This window comes from Limulus polyphemus, unplaced genomic scaffold (genome assembly GCF_000517525.1).
Source record: "Limulus polyphemus unplaced genomic scaffold, Limulus_polyphemus-2.1.2 Scaffold2751, whole genome shotgun sequence".
Lineage (NCBI taxonomy): Eukaryota > Metazoa > Arthropoda > Merostomata > Xiphosura > Limulidae > Limulus > Limulus polyphemus.
The window spans coordinates 128,003-146,729 of NW_013668361.1; the positions used below are offsets into that span (position 1 = coordinate 128,003).

General features: G+C 34.2%; 1 protein-coding gene across 2 annotated transcripts in view; it reads right to left on the reverse strand.

The window, feature by feature from the left end:
* The window catches only part of LOC106467815 (zinc finger protein 704-like), a 45,156-nt gene extending 28,430 nt beyond the window's left edge, over window positions 1-16,726 (reverse strand). Inside the window, exons 1-2 of one of the 2 annotated variants that reach the window (XM_013928192.2) lie at window positions 16,077-16,726; window positions 8,030-8,148 (exon numbers count right to left, since the gene is read on the reverse strand). In XM_013928192.2, the coding sequence (XP_013783646.1) occupies window positions 8,030-8,148; window positions 16,077-16,603 (646 nt within the window). In that variant the 5' untranslated portion in view covers window positions 16,604-16,726. Of the gene's footprint in view, window positions 1-8,029; window positions 8,176-16,076 lie in introns of both variants that reach the window. The other variant, XM_022396010.1, reaches the window with a different exon arrangement.
* Window positions 16,727-18,727: the final 2,001 nt, after the last annotated feature.

The window sequence follows — 18,727 nt, forward strand, 5'->3', positions numbered from 1 at the left end:
CGCCCTAACCACCTGGCCATGCCGGGTCCTCGCGTGTGGGAGTTTAAACATTATATAAGAGCACTTGCATACATTTCTGAACAGAATTTGCAAACACTATTTTATTGATCATAAAATAATATTGTTACGTCTCTGTTCGTTTGTTAATTTTCTGTAAAAATTCTTTCCTAAGAAACTTTAGCGATACAAGTCCTTTGTTAAATAAAACTAGTTTATTCTTTCTCAGTACAACTTTGCAATACACTTTATTTCCAAAGTCACGCTATAACTTAAACAAACGCTATAATTCACAACGAACAACTCACGCGCTTGACTCAATTGTCCGTCTCTATCTCTGTCTGCAATTCAATTACATTGTTGCCGTCACTTCTTGGCGGTCTTATATACAAGAATACCGTACATCTACTAAACACTCGAGGCTTCACGAAGGGACATGAATTTTCTAGAAGCTCATGACGTGTTACTAGAGTCACGTGACTTCCGCTGTCGTAACAATATTTAAACTTCGCTGAATTTTTTATTTTTTCTTATGCATGACGTACGGTTGTCATGTGAACATATTTTATTATAGAATTGTCATTTCTCTCCGTTGCACATAATTCTTACTTTGGAAGCTTTGAAAAAAATACTCAATGCATTGAAAATATTTCACAATGTATGTATGTATGTATATAGTTTAGTTTCTCCTACACAGAAATCGTTCGAAATTCCAGAGCACAATGAACAGATCACAATGTGCATCACTATTGTACTCACACGTTTTAAAGGACAGTTTTATACAGAAAACCTATGGGTACAGAGTTTTTGATGTGCATGTTTGCGCTCGAATGCACTTTCACCAAACCACAGAAACCCTATACGAAACATATATATTTCTCCCCCTGTATATCATTTGCATTATTACCCCTAGCAAAAACAAGAATAATGGCACAATGCCATATCCGGATAAGCCTACCAATGACAAATAACTGATGGGAAATTTTTTTACAGGCATGAAATTATTTTGTTCGTGGGAATGGGGGCGTTGTTACACATAATACTAGGAAGAGGAAAACTTTAATATAGCCAATGTGGATAGTGGTGAGTTTGTCTGTTTTCTACTTTATTTTCATACGTCATAAAAACTGCATGAAAGTTATAAAGGCATAGTTAAAACTGAGTTTAATTAAAACTAATAAAGATATCTATCTCACATTCTAGCAGATCAGTTAGGATACTTATCTTGCTATAGCATTTTCTAATAAAAATTACTTATTCGGAACTCTATTTATACCTATAGTCATTAAAAAAGTTAATATTTCACTTTTAATTTATGGTACTTTAAAAAAGTCACATTAATAACCTTTGTATGGAAAGTAAACAATGGATAATCTCTCGAAAAAGAGATTTCAATGAAAATAATTTTTGGAGTATATATTCAGGGACTCTTCTTTACCCTTTTCCTTTCAGTAGCCCCAGTGGCACAGTGGAATGTCTGCGAACTTACAACGCTAGAAACCGGGTTTCGATGCCCGTGGTGGGCAGAGCACAGATAGCCCATTGTGTAGCTTTGTGCTTAACTACAAACAAATTAATCCTTTCCGTATTTCGCAGCACAACTTGACAAGTGTAGATCAGCGTGATCTTGATGCCGACAGAATATTTCTCAACATTGCCTCTTCTTTCGTTTTTGTCTGTATTCAGTAGTGTGATACAATTTAATTGTTTTAAACAAACAAAAGAAAAGCTGAAGAGAAGTCCCACCTAAAATAGTTATAAGTTAAAAAAATAGTAACACTAGAAAGATGCTAATCAAGAAGACGATTTACTCAACAAACGTTTCGAGCCTAAGCCTTTCTTTCATTAGGTGACAATTAAACAGTTGATAACAACGATATTTAAACTATCGCTGTTTAAATATCACCTAATGGAAGGCTTAGGCTCGAAACGTTTTTCGAATACAAACGTAAACTCGAACTTGTACAACGTTTTCCACCTTATGCTCGATACTACCTAGACCTCTTTCAACTTATGTTAAAAGTGCAAATTTAATGTTTGTTTGTTTAGCTTTTAGAGCAAAGCCACAGTGGGCTATCTGCTGCATCCGCAACAGGGAATCGAACCTTGGATTTTAGCGTTGTAAGTCTCTTAAATTATCGTTGACCTATCGGAGAGTTTAATAATCAACATATCTTAAGCTGTTTTACTTTTCAATGTCCAAACAACTAATGATAAGTAATATGAAATGAGTTATAAATGCATTTAATTAATAAATGCCAGAGTGAAAATCCTTCCCAAAACATCTCGTTCATAAATGTTTCGTCTTCCCCATTGGGTCGCGCGGTAAGTTTACGGACTTAAAGCACAAAATTCCAGGGTTCCATTCCCCGTGGTGAACAGAGCGCAGACAGCCTAATGTGACTTTGCGCTAAAACAAACATACGAAATATTCGCACATATGTAGAATTCTAAAAATAATTCGGTATTACTGATTTTTCTGGGCAGTCTATCTTAAAATAAACGTGGTAGTTATTTCGTCTTTCAGTTTTCAATGCGCGTACTAAAGAAAGAAACACATTACTAAATATATTATTTATCTAAAACATGGTGGAGCATTTAGCTTTCACAAATGCTTACGGCTACTGCAAGTCGAAGGTTAGGCTTAATCCTAACGTCTATAGCTGGGATACTCAAGGTTATATTATGCACACACACTCGTACATACAAACACACGTGTGTGAGCACGCATTCAATTCGTCTATCTAATATTACTAACGTTAAACATGTTAAATCTCAATACAGCTGGGCTCAGCTTCTTTTACTTTCAAAACCGGTTTTTAACTGGGGTAGTAATATGTGTTTGTTGTACATAGCGGTTAAAGCTCGAGCTTACTTTTAAAAATTTGTTGAAACATACCTGAAGTTTACAATCATATACAAGAAAATTTCATGATGAAAAGTAAAATGTGCTTATATTGAAATGATAGTTTCGGTGATATTCATTTGCAATCTACAAAAGTGTAAGTTTTTCTTTTATTTTATCCGTGTTTGGCAGTTCAAAAATATTTTAGTATTATAACTTGTTAACGAGAAACCAACTTTTTAGAGAATAAAAGTTTTGAGATGGCTTGACTGATATTATAACTTGTTAACGAGAAACCAACTTTTTAGAGAATAAAAGTTTTGAGATGGCTTGACTGATATTATAACTTGTTAACGAGAAACCAACTTTTTAGAGAATAAAAGTTTTGAGATGGCTTGACTGATATTATAACTTGTTAACGAGAAACCAACTTTTTAGAGAATAAAAGTTTTGAGATGGCTTGACTGATATTATAACTTGTTAACGAGAAACCAACTTTTTAGAGAATAAAAGTTTTGAGATGGCTTGACTGACTAATGAAAAGACTTTATTATGAATGTACGACGTCAAGCCTTCTCAAAACTTTTACTTCAGTATTACATGGAATGTCATCTCCCCCAATCATACCAAACTTATTATTATAAAAATACATAGAACCTACGCTGAGTAAAATAAAACACGCTGTAGGGACTTAATGGGCACTTTGACATTATCAAAGGTTATTAATTATTTAGTTTCGGATAAAACATACGCTATAAGTAACACAAAATACTTATACCCTAATACATTCACGGACTCAGAGCGTTAAAATCCGAGGTTCGATTCCTCGCGATAAATAGAGTGCAGATAGCCCACTGTGTAACTTTTCGTTAGAAACAACATCATCATCATTATTATGATTAATTTGTTGTATTAATTCAGTTCAACAAAAAGTAAGCATCACTTTTATTTCCATTTCGAAAGAACGTATTTAAGCGTTCGGTGTTGGAGGAACTGTTGTTCATAAATAAAGAGTGCGCTGAAAAGCTGACAAGTGATTAAATAATGGATAAAGACAAATAATTTCAAGCATAACTATTGAATTAATCAAGAATTACTTAAATAATTTCTTAATTATAAAATGGATAAAAGGCTAAGAATATACAAGTCTGGCTTTGCAAAAATAAGTACGATTAAAAAAATCAGAGAAAGCCCAAGGTGGAAAAAAAGATACATTGATAAATATTTTATTCTTAGCACATCAGTAAAAGCAACAGGTGACTAAGAACTAAAATAAAATGACGAAGAATACCCAAGTAACAGAAAAGACAGAAGAAAAGTTTCTGCACTTTAAAAAAAACGATTAACGAAGATAATAACAGAATACCAGAACTCGATATTTTGGATATTGGTTTGTGGCCAAAAATATAGATGTCAGAACAAAAGACATGTCAGTAAAACATGTAACTGAGCAATCTGTGGGTCGTGGGTTCGAATCCTCGTCCCTCCAAACATGCTCGCCCTTTCAGCCGTGGGGGTGTTATAACTGACGGTCAATCCCACTATTCGTTGGTAAAAGAGTAGCCCAAGAGTTGGCGGTGTGTCTCTAGTCTTACACTGCTAAATTAGGGACGGCTAGCGCAGATAGTTCTCGTGCAGCTTTGCGCGAAATTCAAAACAAACAAACAATCTTCTTAACGAAAACAAACATGGGGGACGATTTTCATAAAATAACTAATTTTGTATAATGTTAAAAAAATTATATGGAAAAGTGAGATATCAGTTTTGGGTGTATTTTTAAACCTATACAGATGCGGTGTTACGTTTTTCTCGCAAATTATTTGAAGACAAGTCAATTCAGTCGACAAAAAACTCTAGTACCTCATTGGAAAAGCAGTATACATATGTCTTATGAAATAGAAAGAAAAGCTCCCCTTAAAAAGGAATTCTATAATACACAATACCATTCAAGCGTTAACCTGTTGGCCTGGCTTGGCCAGTTGGTTAGGGCGCTCGACTCGCAATTTGTGGGTCATAGGTTTAAATCCCCGTCTCACCAAACATGCCGTGAGGGCGTTATAATGTGACATTGGTAAAAGAGAGCCCAAGTGTTGGCGTTAGGTGGTGATGACTAGTTGCCTTCCCTCTAGTCTTTCACTGCTAAATTAGGTACGGCTAGCGTAGATAGCCCTTGTGTAACTTTGCGCGAACTTCCAAACAAACCAAACCAATCGTTAATCTAAAGTGCAAAGCAGCATTTAACAGGTGTACTTAAAAGGGTAATTGCAGTTGTTATGCATATAACACAGAGAAATAACGCTTTTCGTGGAACTGTTCATATATTCAGTTACACCAGAAATGGAAATTTTTAATCTCAATTAGAATTAATAGTAAAGTTTGATCCCGTAATACCTGGTGGGTAGGGTGCTAGACTCGCAATCTGTGGGTCGCGGGTTCGAATCCCCGTCACACCAAACATGCTCCCCTTTTCAGCCGTGAGGTCGTTATAATGTGACGGTCAATCCCACTATTCGTTGGTAAAAGAGTAGCCCAAGAGTTGGCGGTGGGTGGTGATGACTAGCTGCCTTCCTTCTAGTCTTAAATTGCTAAATTAGGGACGGCTAGCGCAGATAGCCCTCGTGCAGCTTTGCACGAAATTCATAACAAACAAACAATGATCCCGTGATGAATGAAAACGTTCGTAGATTCAAAATAATCCGTTGTTATTATTTGAGTCCATAATGAGTTGATACAGATGTTCTCAAAAGAAGTCGTGAATGTAATTTTGTTCTAAATAGTAAACGTATGAAATACTGTTTTAGAATGGCAGACTGTACGCCTGACGGTAGTCATCAAGAGCAGCTGTCCATAGCTTTAACAGTGGTGAAATGAGGATGAACATTGACACAAATTTCATTTCCTTCGTTGATGCCGAGGAAATCAAACACTTTGCTCTAGCACAAGTCATTCTTGAAAAGCTGTTTGAAAATTGCAGAGTGCAGTGGTATCACAATGGCGCAAATATGCGAGGGCAACATAAGGGTGTGCAATCTAGGTTATTGCGATTAAACAACGAAATTTTACGTCCTTGCGGCTATTATTCTTTCATCCTTGTACTAGGTGATGCTGCAGATTGTCGATTTACATTAAACAATGTGTATGTATACTGTTTTTTCAGCATCAAATAGCAGAAGAGCATTGTAAGTCCGCATACTTACACTGTCCCACCGGAGAACGTTTTTCAAAGTTGGAGTTAACTAAAACGTATCTGAGACCGTTCATGTTTCAGGAGTGTCTCACAGGGCTGGTCACACTCTCCATCAAAATGGATATTGCAATAAAATTGTCGAAGAATTTGTAGCACAAACAATTAACGAGTAAATTTTTACACTTTATTAGCTATATAAAAGGTAATGTGAATACGGAGTACAGATAAATACCTTGCAGAGGGACAATAATTTTATCGTAGTGGCCCTATTTAGCAATTAACTTTAAAGAAATTCTAAAATAGTTCGATAAAATATGTTTCCTAGTTTATGTGAAAGTTTTTTTTTCATTTTGAAGCTTAAATATATGTAAAAAAAGTGAATGTAGTTTCTTATCACTTCAACGTAGGTTCAAGCATTTACTTAATTAGGCCTATGATCTATGACAAACATGATTAATATTCCACAGTAATTTGTCAATATGTTAATAGGGCCTAGGGTAATATCCGTAATACTATAGTTTAACAATTTTACGATTAACCTAATGTTAGTCTAGCCATAATTTGAATGTAACTACACTTGAAAGTGAAATTAGAAATTATGCTAATCCTATAACACCATTTTATATTCAATTTCATTAGTGCATATTGGTTTATAGAAGATATATTAATACCAGAAATAAACGACCTTATAACACCGAAATGTTGTTTCTATTTAATTAGACACTCAACGTTTCGCTGTACAGCTTCAAGCTTTGTACTGTCAGTTTCGGTTTGTGTTTTAGTGAACACTCCTGAAGAAGCTGTAAAGCGAAATGTTCAGTGCCTAATTAGATAAAAAAACTCTCTATATTGACACAGTAATAGTTATTTATAATCTATAGGCTTCGAGTCTGACGTTAGAATAAATAGGTCTAGGTTATTGCTGACATACAGACCTAATTTAGACTTAGGCATTTTTGTTTTGTTTGTTTTGAATTTCGCGCAAAGCTACACGAGGGCTATCTGAGTTAGCCGTCCCTAATTTAGCAGTGTAAGACTAGAGGGAAGGCAGCTAGTCATCACCACCCACCGCCAACTCTTGGGCTACTCTTTTACCAACGAATAGTGGGATTGGCCGTCACATTATAACGCCCCCACTGCTGAAAGGGCGAGCGTGTTTGGTGGGACGGGGACTCGAACCCGCGACCCTCAGATTGCGAGTCGAGCGCCTTAACCACCTGGCCATGCCGGGCCCGACTTAGGCATTAGTGGAAATCCTTTTTTTCCCGATAAATTATGAAAACATTACAAGTTCTATAAGTTGTTTCTAAATACTATCACTTGTTACGAATTGTTGCTGGAACGAAGAGATTATGATAACAGTTTATTGCATTCAATATAGGGTTACTAGATTTCTAGAGTGAAAAACTGGGACATTTTTCCGTACGGAGTGACACTATAACAGCCCTGAAACAGTTTAAATTAGAATAACCCATTTTTTATTTTTTTTACATTCGCTAAATAATCTGATGTTTATTGCATCGCGTTTCAAAACCATAAATAAACATAATTTGTTAAAAGCTTATACAATTAAAAATTAATAATAAATCAAAGAAAATCGCGACTAAGTTTTTTTGAACCTACTCAAAAGAAAAATATTATTTCTTCGTTTTCTTTTTCGCGGTTGGGTAGATCTTCAAATCTCAATTCCTGCGGCTTACCAATGACAGTTTAAGCTAAGAAATATATATTATAGAGAATGTGAAAGCTGTACTGTGTGATTTGCCTTTGTCAGATGGCTTTTCAAGTAAATTTAGAAAGCTGTGTATAATGACAAACCGTATATATAAAACTGGCAATGAGGTACAGAGAAACTGGGACAGTTTAATACTTTCATTATTTCTGATTGGAATAACAACAACAAAAAAGGGCTAAAAGTTAGAACGGTCCCAGTTTTACAGGGACGTCTGGTAACTCTAATTCAATATTACTAACTGTTAAATTAATATTTCTTTTTGTACCTGAGTTCGGATGACGAGGGGACTTCGGACTGCAAGATAAACTCATTAGCACCATGGCAGCGGAACAATCATTCATGATGTCAGTGTCGTCTGCAGAACTTGGTCGTCTTTTTCGTCCGCTAGGAAAACGAAACGATGTGTTTATGCTAAAGAAGATTTAAAAGTACATATATAACTTTATAAACAATATAAAAAAAGCTTAATAATAACATCTGTATTTTAAAGTTCACCGAAAAGACAAGAGAGGAAAAATAATTAAACCTTAAAATATATGTATATATTTAACCAATATGAAGTCAAATGCACGTTATTTATAATATATTTCAAAACAATATTTCACTGAAAGTGTTGACATGTTCTATCTTCATATAATCCAGAAAACTTTAAGATTTGATATACTTTTTAATATCTATACTTCAGGGCCCGGTGGTTAGGGTTCTTGACTCGCATTCTGAAGATCGCGGGTTCGAATCCCTGTCCCACCAAACATGCTCGCCCTTTCAGCTGTGAGGGCTTTATAATGAGTTGGTAAAAGAGTATCCCAAGAGTTGGCGATGGGTGATGATGACTAGCTGCTTTCCCTCTAGTCTTTCACTGCTAAATTAGGGACGGCTAGCGGAGATAGTCCTCGTGTAGCTTTGCGCGAAATTCAAAACAAACTATACTTCAGAACGGAGACCTGTACAAGAGACAGACACGTGTGTAAAAAGGCTTTTTAAAGCACAATATATTACGCGTTTGTTAGTGTAAGATATTCTTACGTAAATTGAAGTTAAACGATATTGCACAATTCAATAAAATATATAGTTCCACTGCAAGTCACACTTGTAGTAGCTCAGCCTGTTTGGATAGGTTCGAATTGTTTGAATGAAAATATGTATTTCGCTATCTCTTTGCTTTTTTATTTTTACATTTTTAATAAATGATAAAAAATCGTTACAGAAAAAATGTTTTTCTGCTACTTGAAAATTTAGAGATTTGATAATTTAAAAAAAAATATATTGGCCGAGTTATCTGCCTTTTTAAAAAAGACAAAAAGTACACAAATTGATTTACAAAATCGTTTATATACGTTCTGAGGTATTTTTGTAATGATATTTTATGGCTATAATATCGTAATAGTTTACACAGATAGCAACAACCACGAAGGAGGAAACTGTAGTAACTCGCAAAGTCCGGATAAGAGTTCTGTAAAAAAAGTTTATCGAGAATGTTGTTACATGCGTTTTCAATGTGCCTAATAAAGGAACAAAACGACCGAGTATTATTCAAATCTTTGTCTCTGATTTGACGTTTCTCATTATAGAAAAAATAAAAATATTAGAAAACAGCCGTTTCAAATTTTATTCTCAAATTCTACTAACGTTACACTATTGAATATACTCAGACAAATCGTGAGTATAGATGTTAGAAAATAGTTGAACATTTGAAATTTTCACTTAGTTTGTCAGTTATACAATATACTCCCAACAGTAATAATGGGTGAAATGAAGATTTTACTTCCAAAGGCAAAAGATGATGCATAATTTAGAAAATTCTTTTTCCTCTACTATATTTTCTATGTTGTAATACTCTACTTTTATGTATCGTAGGTACAGCAGTATATCGAAAACAAATTGTTCTGTTAAAATAATAAGAGTTTTAAGTCGCCACAATACAGAAGTTTAAATTATGGGTAACTTACTTTACTGTTACAGACTATCTAATATCGAGTGTTCAGCATGAGAGCCTGTTAATTGAAACTTCCAGTTTACTTTTGGTTTGTTCTTTTAAATATTGAAAGCTACTAATAACTAGTAAATTTCAGTAACATTGCACATGTGATCAGTAGTGTGTGACAGGAAACCAATTCTAGGCTCGATATTAGCAGTGGCTGCTCGCAAAGGGGTTAGTGGGTTCTAGTGTTCGGTGACCATTAAGGGGTACCAGTATTTTTTGCCAGTTGATAAGCCAGTCATGGTTATAAATATTCAACCCAGATTTAAAAATCATTAAAAAACAAACAAAAAACGCTGGCTGCAAGCCCATTTGTGCGTAAAGACACATGTTAATCGATCGATAAGCCTTTTCCAGTAGCTTACTACGCATCTCCAAGTTTAAAATAGGAAGAAAAACAAACATATTACAGTATATTAAAAATTACGAAATCGAAAACGCGATGATTCGTGGAAATTCACATCAGCTGACTAGTTATATCAGCTAAGGGCATGCAACTCGTGATTTTCTTTTGCCAACGTTTGCCAATAATCAAAAAAGTTAATTTCAAGCCCTGGAATTTTACTTTAACCAGTGACACGTCCAGGAAAGTACTTTGTTTTAGTAATGATAAAGGCAATGTAGAAAGCACTAGCGTTTGGCCTAATTTCAGATTTTCTAATTAGTATTTTGACTGTTCATTCAAAATCATAAACGCATAAAAATTATCAAAGCTTGCTAATTATTACAGAAAACCCAGGGTCTTATTTCTGTGGTATGTTAATTATGCTAATCTTAACTAATGTTTTGTTTTTCGTGATGCTTAATAGAAAAAGTTAGCACTATTTTAATTTTTCTTATAACTGTTAAATTCATTCCCACATCGCAGCAAGGAAACACATACCTTGTTACAGTATCTTTCTATAAACAAACCTTCACGGATCTGGTGGGTAGTGCGCTCAATTCGCAATATGCTGGTCGCCACATTGAAACCCATTACCTAAAATATTTGCCCTTTCAGCCATGAGTACATTATAATGTGACACGGTAAATCACACTTTTCGTTAGTCAAAAGTAGCCCAAGAATTGGCGGTTGGTGGTGCTGATTAGGTGTCTTCTCTCTTGTCTATTACTTCAAAATTAGGGATGGCTAGCACAGATATTTCTCAAGTAGCTTTCCGTGAAATTCAACAAACAAACAATCCATTACATAAGCTTGACGGTTTTGGTAGTTATAAAGACCCAGTACAACCGCTCAGATGCAGTGCTTATCACAGATGTGCAAATTTCAGAATCTGAAATCCTGTGTGTTTAAATTATAAAAGTACGTCGCTACTTTCGTTACTTAATTATAACAAACGTGCATGTGATTTAAAAAAAAATATAATGTTACAGGGTTTCATTGGTTCTTAAACGTTTTTTTTTTGTATAAAATCTACAAGTATTTAGGAATCCGGATTAGCAGTCAACGACAAAACAATAGCGAACAAAAAACCGTTTATATTTGATGTTATTGTTCTACCATATATATAGTCCTTGAACTTCTTTCTTCGTATAAAATATCCATGCATCACAAATTATCAAATATTCCTATAAATATTTTAATATAAGTCTTAATTATTAAGAGTCACACCATTATGAACTTTTTAATGTCAATCCCACAATAGGCACATTGTTATTATATTTTTCATATTGTAATTTGTTTGTTAGATAGAGGAAGCTGCGGGTCGTAATGATGACGTTCGGTCGAAAGGTTTAGAGATATAGGCCTAGAAAATTCTAAAGATTAACGATTGTATTAAATAAGAGGTTTGGAGAAGAGAGTTAAAAGACATTAGAGTTATTCTCATCTGGTAGAGTGAATCGGTGAAAGTGTATTTTGCTTTCAAATAGTTTGTTTCCAGTGAAATATTTGGATTTGTTTTAGCTATCGCGCATATTGAGTTGCTTGATCGATCAGTCATGAAATTCAAGTCTGTTTATTCTTTACGTTAGATTGGTGCATTTAGCGTCATTTTTAAACGTACAAGTTACCATAGTATTTAAGCTTGTCGAAACGTTAAATAATGAAATAAACATGTTTGTTATCGTTACGTGGTTTGGAGGTGGAATTATTTTTACCAAATAATTTAAAAGAATCGTCAACAAAAGAAAACTACGTTTCAACAATATATTGCTATAATATTATTAGCACAAAACTCAGGTGAACTATTTTCTTTACTTGAACAGTCATACGATAATCGAAAATCAAAATCACATCTAGATGATTAAGTTTAGGTCTACTAACCGAGTCTAACAAGGTTAAAAGCCAAACACAATCTGATGAACTAGATATAAAAAATGACTGACCAACTCGTTTGCTCCCAAGTTTCAAACTGCTACCAACTTTATATTTTAGTGAATATTTTTGTTTATAAGATAAATAAAGAATTGGGAATTTAAAAACCTGCAAGTGGGGATCTTAAAAAAAGTAAACAAATAAGACTGGATATACTGTAGATATTATTTACTCAAACTACAAATCTCTATTTTGGCTCCATACTGTTACCTAGAATTACATTTGGTGGAGTCAAAATAGGGATTTGTAGTTTGAGTAAATAATGTCTACAGTATCTCCAACCTTGTATGCTTACGTCTTTACGATCCCCATTTGCACGTCTTTAAATTCCAATTTTTTTATTTATCTTGTTTGCTGGCATTTTTTAAATCTCAACTACGGGCAAAGGATTATTGATATGATAGCTAACCCTATACATTGTAGTGATAATAAACATAGCTAGTTGCTAGATGATACGGTTCATGATGATTTACTAGCTATTGACTATGTGATCTCATTAGTTCGAAATGTAAACTGTTAAGCTGCAGTTGGAGAGTGTCATAGAGGTTTGTTTGAGAATATAGTGAGAATTTATAGTTATTATATAACTAAATTCTCTATATATAATGCATAGCAATGGGCAAATATGTGCCTAGACTAAGACACAATTCCAGTATAAAAGCAGCTTTTTCAAATCAAACATCTTCGTCTAAAATATCGCTTTAAATAAACCTTCGTGTCTTTTGAAGTAGTTATTCTACGAATGTGTGTAATGAAATGTAATATTATGTGCATTGATTTTTTAAAATCCTTCACTACATGCATAATATAGAGGTTGGCTCCCTAAAGACAACGACTGTATAGCTTACAAAGCACTGAGTATATACATGTTACAGTCATCTAATGTTCATCTAGTATTAGTTGGTAATTCCTGTTTCACCCTGTACTTATGTTTTTAAAGGAACACCATTTATTTATAAAAAGCTAACTTCAAGGTGTAATGATAACATCGTTTACATTAGAATTAACTTATGTAAAAATACAGAAGAAATAAATCGTATTTTCAATACCCCTACGACCTTTACAGTACCTTATTTAGTATTCTACAAAAAGTTTGAGTACAATATACCAAGCTGTTTTTGTTGTAGGCTGGCAAGAGAAGAATAATAATAATTACAAACGGGACTTTTTGAGAAGATTTTCTTTTTCCTTGTAAGTCTAACATGCGTGTTTTTTCGCGCATATTTATATGTGTACAGTCAATAATAAAGATTTTAATGCGTTGTTTGAACCGAATCTTTACTTTTTATGGTGTTTTTTGCCTGGACGTTCTGTTACGGTTTTGTGCAATTCCTTGAGTGGTTCTATCGTGGTTCATGATATCTTAGTGTTTTCTTATCATCAATATCTTATAATCTTAAGCATAGAAAAAAAGAAGGCGGGCTACACTTTTGTAAAAGGTATCTGCTAATTTTGAACTGATAGATTACGGATAGTCAACAGCACCGACCGTCAACTCTTTGGCTACCCTTCTGTGACCAGGATTTAACCGTCACCTTTATAATTTATTCTATGCAGTAACGTGACGTAAACTGTAGATTCAGAGTCCAGCTCGCTAACCATTATTTACGCTCAGCCCTATTTCAAAGTGTTTTGTTTGTTTTCTTATGTTATACTCCCTTGTGGGGTTGAAACGCAGCCTTAATATCACCAATTTTGCCCAAAGAAAACAACATAAAACAATGACTTGATTTGGTAGCAAACTAAATCAATTTTAAGCTGTATAGTAACTTTGTTTCAAACGATTCTTTAAAAAGTAAATAGGTCAGACATCTTTTCTCTCTCTTTGCGCGTTATATTCGTAATATATCAGTATAGCAGATCATTCGTTTTGGCTTAGTGTTTCAGGGCAAGGTGAGCAAGAAACCACATATCCTTTCACCCGTTTACTTTGACAATTGTAAATGTCAGTGTCAAAAATGTTATGCAATTCTCAAAACCAGGAGATGGGATCTTGACCTACTACTTTCTATACGTTTGGCCTTTGGAATTTGACTTTGACACATTTCCAGAGGTTTCAAAAGGGCACGATGAAATATCAATCACAAAGGACAAAGTTAACTGAATATATTAGGCGTGTCCTCAATCAGATTGAGTTCACAGCTGTTTTTTTCCAATTTCATCATGGAACAAAAATGGTAAACTGTCCACACTGCTTCAGAATCAGTAATTAGAACAAATCAAATGACTATGAAAATATTACTGTAAACGCATAATGACGACAAAACATAAGTGCGGAAAATAATATAGCCAACTTTATTTATATATATATATATAAATTATATATGTAATTACTCATTTCTTTGTCACATGCGAAGGAACCACGTGTTATGATTTAATAATTATATCAATAGGTAAAATCAACCGAGTGATTTTCCACATCGCAGTTGTCAAATAACACGAATAAAGAAAGAGGAAAAGGCAACTAAGATCTGTTACATCGGAAAATATGCCTAAAACCCTTACAATAAAAGGTAACTAAGATCTGTTACATTGGAAAATATGCCTAAAACCCTTACAATAAAAGGTAACTAAGATCTGTTGTAAGGGTTTTAGGCATATTTTTCGATGTAACAGATCTTAGTTACCTTTTATTGTAAGGGTTTTAGGCATATTTTTCGATGTAACAGATCTTAGTTACCTTTTATTGTAAGGGTTTAGGCATATTTTTCGATGTAATAAAAGGTAACTAAGATCTGTTACATCGGAAAATATGCCTAGAACCCTTACAATAAAAGGTAACTAAGATCTGTTACATCGGAAAATATGCCTAAAACCCTTACAATAAAAGGTAACTAAGATCTGTTACATTGGAAAATATGCCTAAAACCCTTACAATAAAAGGTAACTAAGATCTGTTACATCGGAAAATATGCCTTAAACCCTTACAATAAGAGCTGTCACGTAAGCTTCACCTCTACCCTGTACAATAATAGACTCTGCCGTTTCAAGTAATCAGCTGACAGCTAAACAGCTGTTGTTGAACGTGTTCGTGTGCAGTTGTTGGATTTTAAACAGGTCGCGTATAAGCGAACAGTACCCGCGGCTTCAGCTGTGACCGTTTTGTTCTAGCCTTATGCTTGTCATGACTTTTCTCTAACTTTTGTATCAAATAAAACACAATAAACATGACTATAAATATTATGTATAAATGGCTAAATAGGTTTTTGGATCAAAGAGATAATGTTATATTTTTGGCTATACGACTACATTATTGGAAGGCAAGCGAGAAAAAAGAAAATATTTTGGAATGCATACAATAAATACATATACTTTAATAATAAATGTACTTTTCTGTATAAGTATTCCACTCGTATTAAGCGCGCAGTAGGATCTAAGAAAGAAGTTTCAAACTTGTCTGTGTAGATCCGTTAATGATTTTATTAGGGTAAAACATCTGATGGTGTACTTACACTTTTTTGTTCTTGTTAGATAATATCTATCACTAAGATATTTGTTCAGAGCAGGTTAAAGATAAATTTGAAAGTGTGAAAAAATTGAAGTACAATGTACACTTAAAACAGCTGTGGTTCACAAAGAATTCAACTGTTTGCTTTAGCACATAGCTACACAATGGGCGAAATGCGCTCTGTCCACCAGAGGGACGAGCCACGGATTTTAACGTTCTAAGCCTGAAAACTTACCGTTGACTCACAAGAAACAATAATTCCATTGAACTACAAGAAAGACAATAGACACATGTGACGTCAGACAAGCTAGGTTACACTAAAAATAGACTTAACCCGCCGAATTACTCTTTATAATTTTATTAAGCAATAATTAAATTATCCTGGGTGTAGAATTTAGAAAATTGATTAAAAAGTGTTAGAATTTCCACCTTTGATTTAAAAAAGATGATAATTAAAATAATGGCAAATCGGTTAGAGACTTAGAACAATATAAAAATATCTCAAGTCATATTTTATTATGAATGTAAACTAAACCCCACTATTAGCCTACAAAAAGGAATTTTACCTATGCATCTGTAAGGGCGGAACGTCAATGGTAAGGGATGGGGGTCGTCTCTTAGTTTCAGACTGACCTTCAGCAAGTCTCGAATAATCAGTATCTGAATCTTGTAGACGCGCAGATTTCCGACTTTCTACCAAACGAACTTCTTCTAACTTCTTTTTGAGAACTACAGACTTTGTAACATGTGGATTGTGGGAGGAGGGTTCCACTGTAATGAATACCTGATCTAAGTTGGGTCTATGATGGTCAACGATTCCTGCAACTTCTCGGCCTTGGTAAGTTACGTAAACTCTCTGTCCATTTTTCAATTTCACACGGTGAACACTTTGGAATCCTGGGCCTATTAGTTCATGTAACATAAACTCTCGGACATTTTTGTCCTCAAATTGAACACAATAAATATTTTCTTGGCTGTTTTCACCCGTTTTGGTGGCTTGAATAACGCCAGGATAATAACGTCCGTCCTCAAACTGCGCGCATACTCTTGTCCCTAAGATAGAACGCTTTGCCAGACGTTTTCCGGTTGACATTGTTCTGCATGCTCATCTAATACTTGAGTGACTATATCATGAACGATCAATTTATATTGTTAAGAACAAATGACTTAAATCAACGCAAGCACAGTTTGACAATAACCACCACTCGCTTTTCAGCCGTTTACGTCTTTTGTCGATCTCACATTACCTGCTCCCAACGTCAACAAAACCATGTGATTAATAACGCTTCTGATTGGTTGGTATCGTGGAGTCACAACGAATGATAGGTTTTCTTGGAAAGAAATAGGTTAAACGTCATAACCAAACGAGCGTAACTTTAATATTTTGTCGACATCGTTGTAACAACATTTATTAGAAATTATTTGGGTATTATGTTTAATCTTTGTTCTAACAAAAGTCACAGTCGAAAGTTAAAGTCAATTTTTATATGTTAAGTTAACCTATGTTACAAATAACTTTCAAAGAAAAAACACCCAGTTGATTTCACCAAAAAATACTTGTGTCAACAAATTCGTGTCTCACATTGGCGTGGTCTTCAATACGTAGAAGCGTGTAAATTTAGATCCGATATTTTATCAGAGTTTTCATTCATGTAAGTAAAAACGTGTTCAGCAATTTATTTATGAAGTGGTATTTTTTTTTTTTCACAACCACCTTAAATGTTACCGTTGGCTGGATTATCACACGCTTTAAAAATGTAACGATATATGAAAAATAAATATTTTATGAAACTGATAATAATTTAATATTATCTTCAATATATAACGTTGGTGATATATGCGGCATGGATAGCAGCATTTATTTTGCTTGTTGTTAAGCGCAAAACTACATGATTATCTGTGCTATGCTCACCATAGGCAGACTTACCGCTAAGCAACTGGCGTATATTTCTAATTTTTTTATTATGAATTTATGCATTTATTAAAATAAAAAAATATTCTAAAAAATTAGTGCTTGTCTATCTGGTGAAAACCTGTGTAGAACAAAAATGGACAAAAGATACAATAACAAATTAAATGTGGATAGGGCCAATTAGAGGGGAGCAGGAGGACCATTTGGCCTGGGCCTTAAGCTCAAAGAGGGTCTCAAATTGAGAGACTCGTTATTGTTTTGCATTTGTTAAGTTGCGTGACTTCCATGCACAGAAAAAGGCTAGAAAAGCATTTATTAAATATTAAATAACGTTAATAAATATATGTTCAATGAAAAAAATGAAAATTTTCAAATTGTGTTTCACTTTTCTTTTGTACTAATGATTGTATTTTTTTTTCTTTCTTTCTTGTATCATTTTTTATTTCTATTATAACCAGGGGCCTTAAAATACCCCATTCTCTGCGGTGGACACAACGTATCGGTTAAAAAGAAACAACCAAAATGGCCATCAAATAGGCATAGGAACATAAACGCAACAAATTAATACTATATTAAAAAAGACTGGGAACTAATGTAGAAAAAGATCCGTTAAATACACGTCACTATAAGCTTAATATATTTAATTTTTTCATATTTGTCTTACGTTTGTTAAATTCTCCGTTTTTCATTTATTAATATTGCACTAACAAGCCAAGTCTGCGTTATTTTTTTAGCTCTACGTACAATTTGATTTGTCTCTTAAATCGAGTGAAGTTTATTGCTTGATGAAATATCCAAATGATTAAGTTGTAATAATATTTTCAGAAGAAAAAATTATTACCAGGAAAATTCAGCCGCTTTAATATTTTACTTCGACCACCGAACAACAAGGAAGTCGGGTCACAAATTTTGAAAGTGCGTTGTTGTTGCTCGTTATTAAACACAAAGGACTATCTGTGCTCTGCCCACCACAGGTATCTAAACCCGGTTTCTTGTAGTATAAGTCAGTAGACATACCTCTGTGCCACTAGGAAGCTCGGAAGTGCGATATAATTAAGGTAAGACAATATAATCTCGGTATTTCTTGATCATTGGATTTGATTGCATGTGATAATTATTAAAGAAGATATATTAACATGTTGTTAAAATTCATTTCAACATCAGTTTGTCAATCAGAGATCGACCCGGCTGGTAATCGAAAACCCAGATACCCGTCGGGTTTTTAACTGCGACTCGGGTCTCTTTTGACTGTCCTTGTATCAATTATTACCCTCGCCCCCCTCGGGGTGGAGGTGAGAGCGAGAG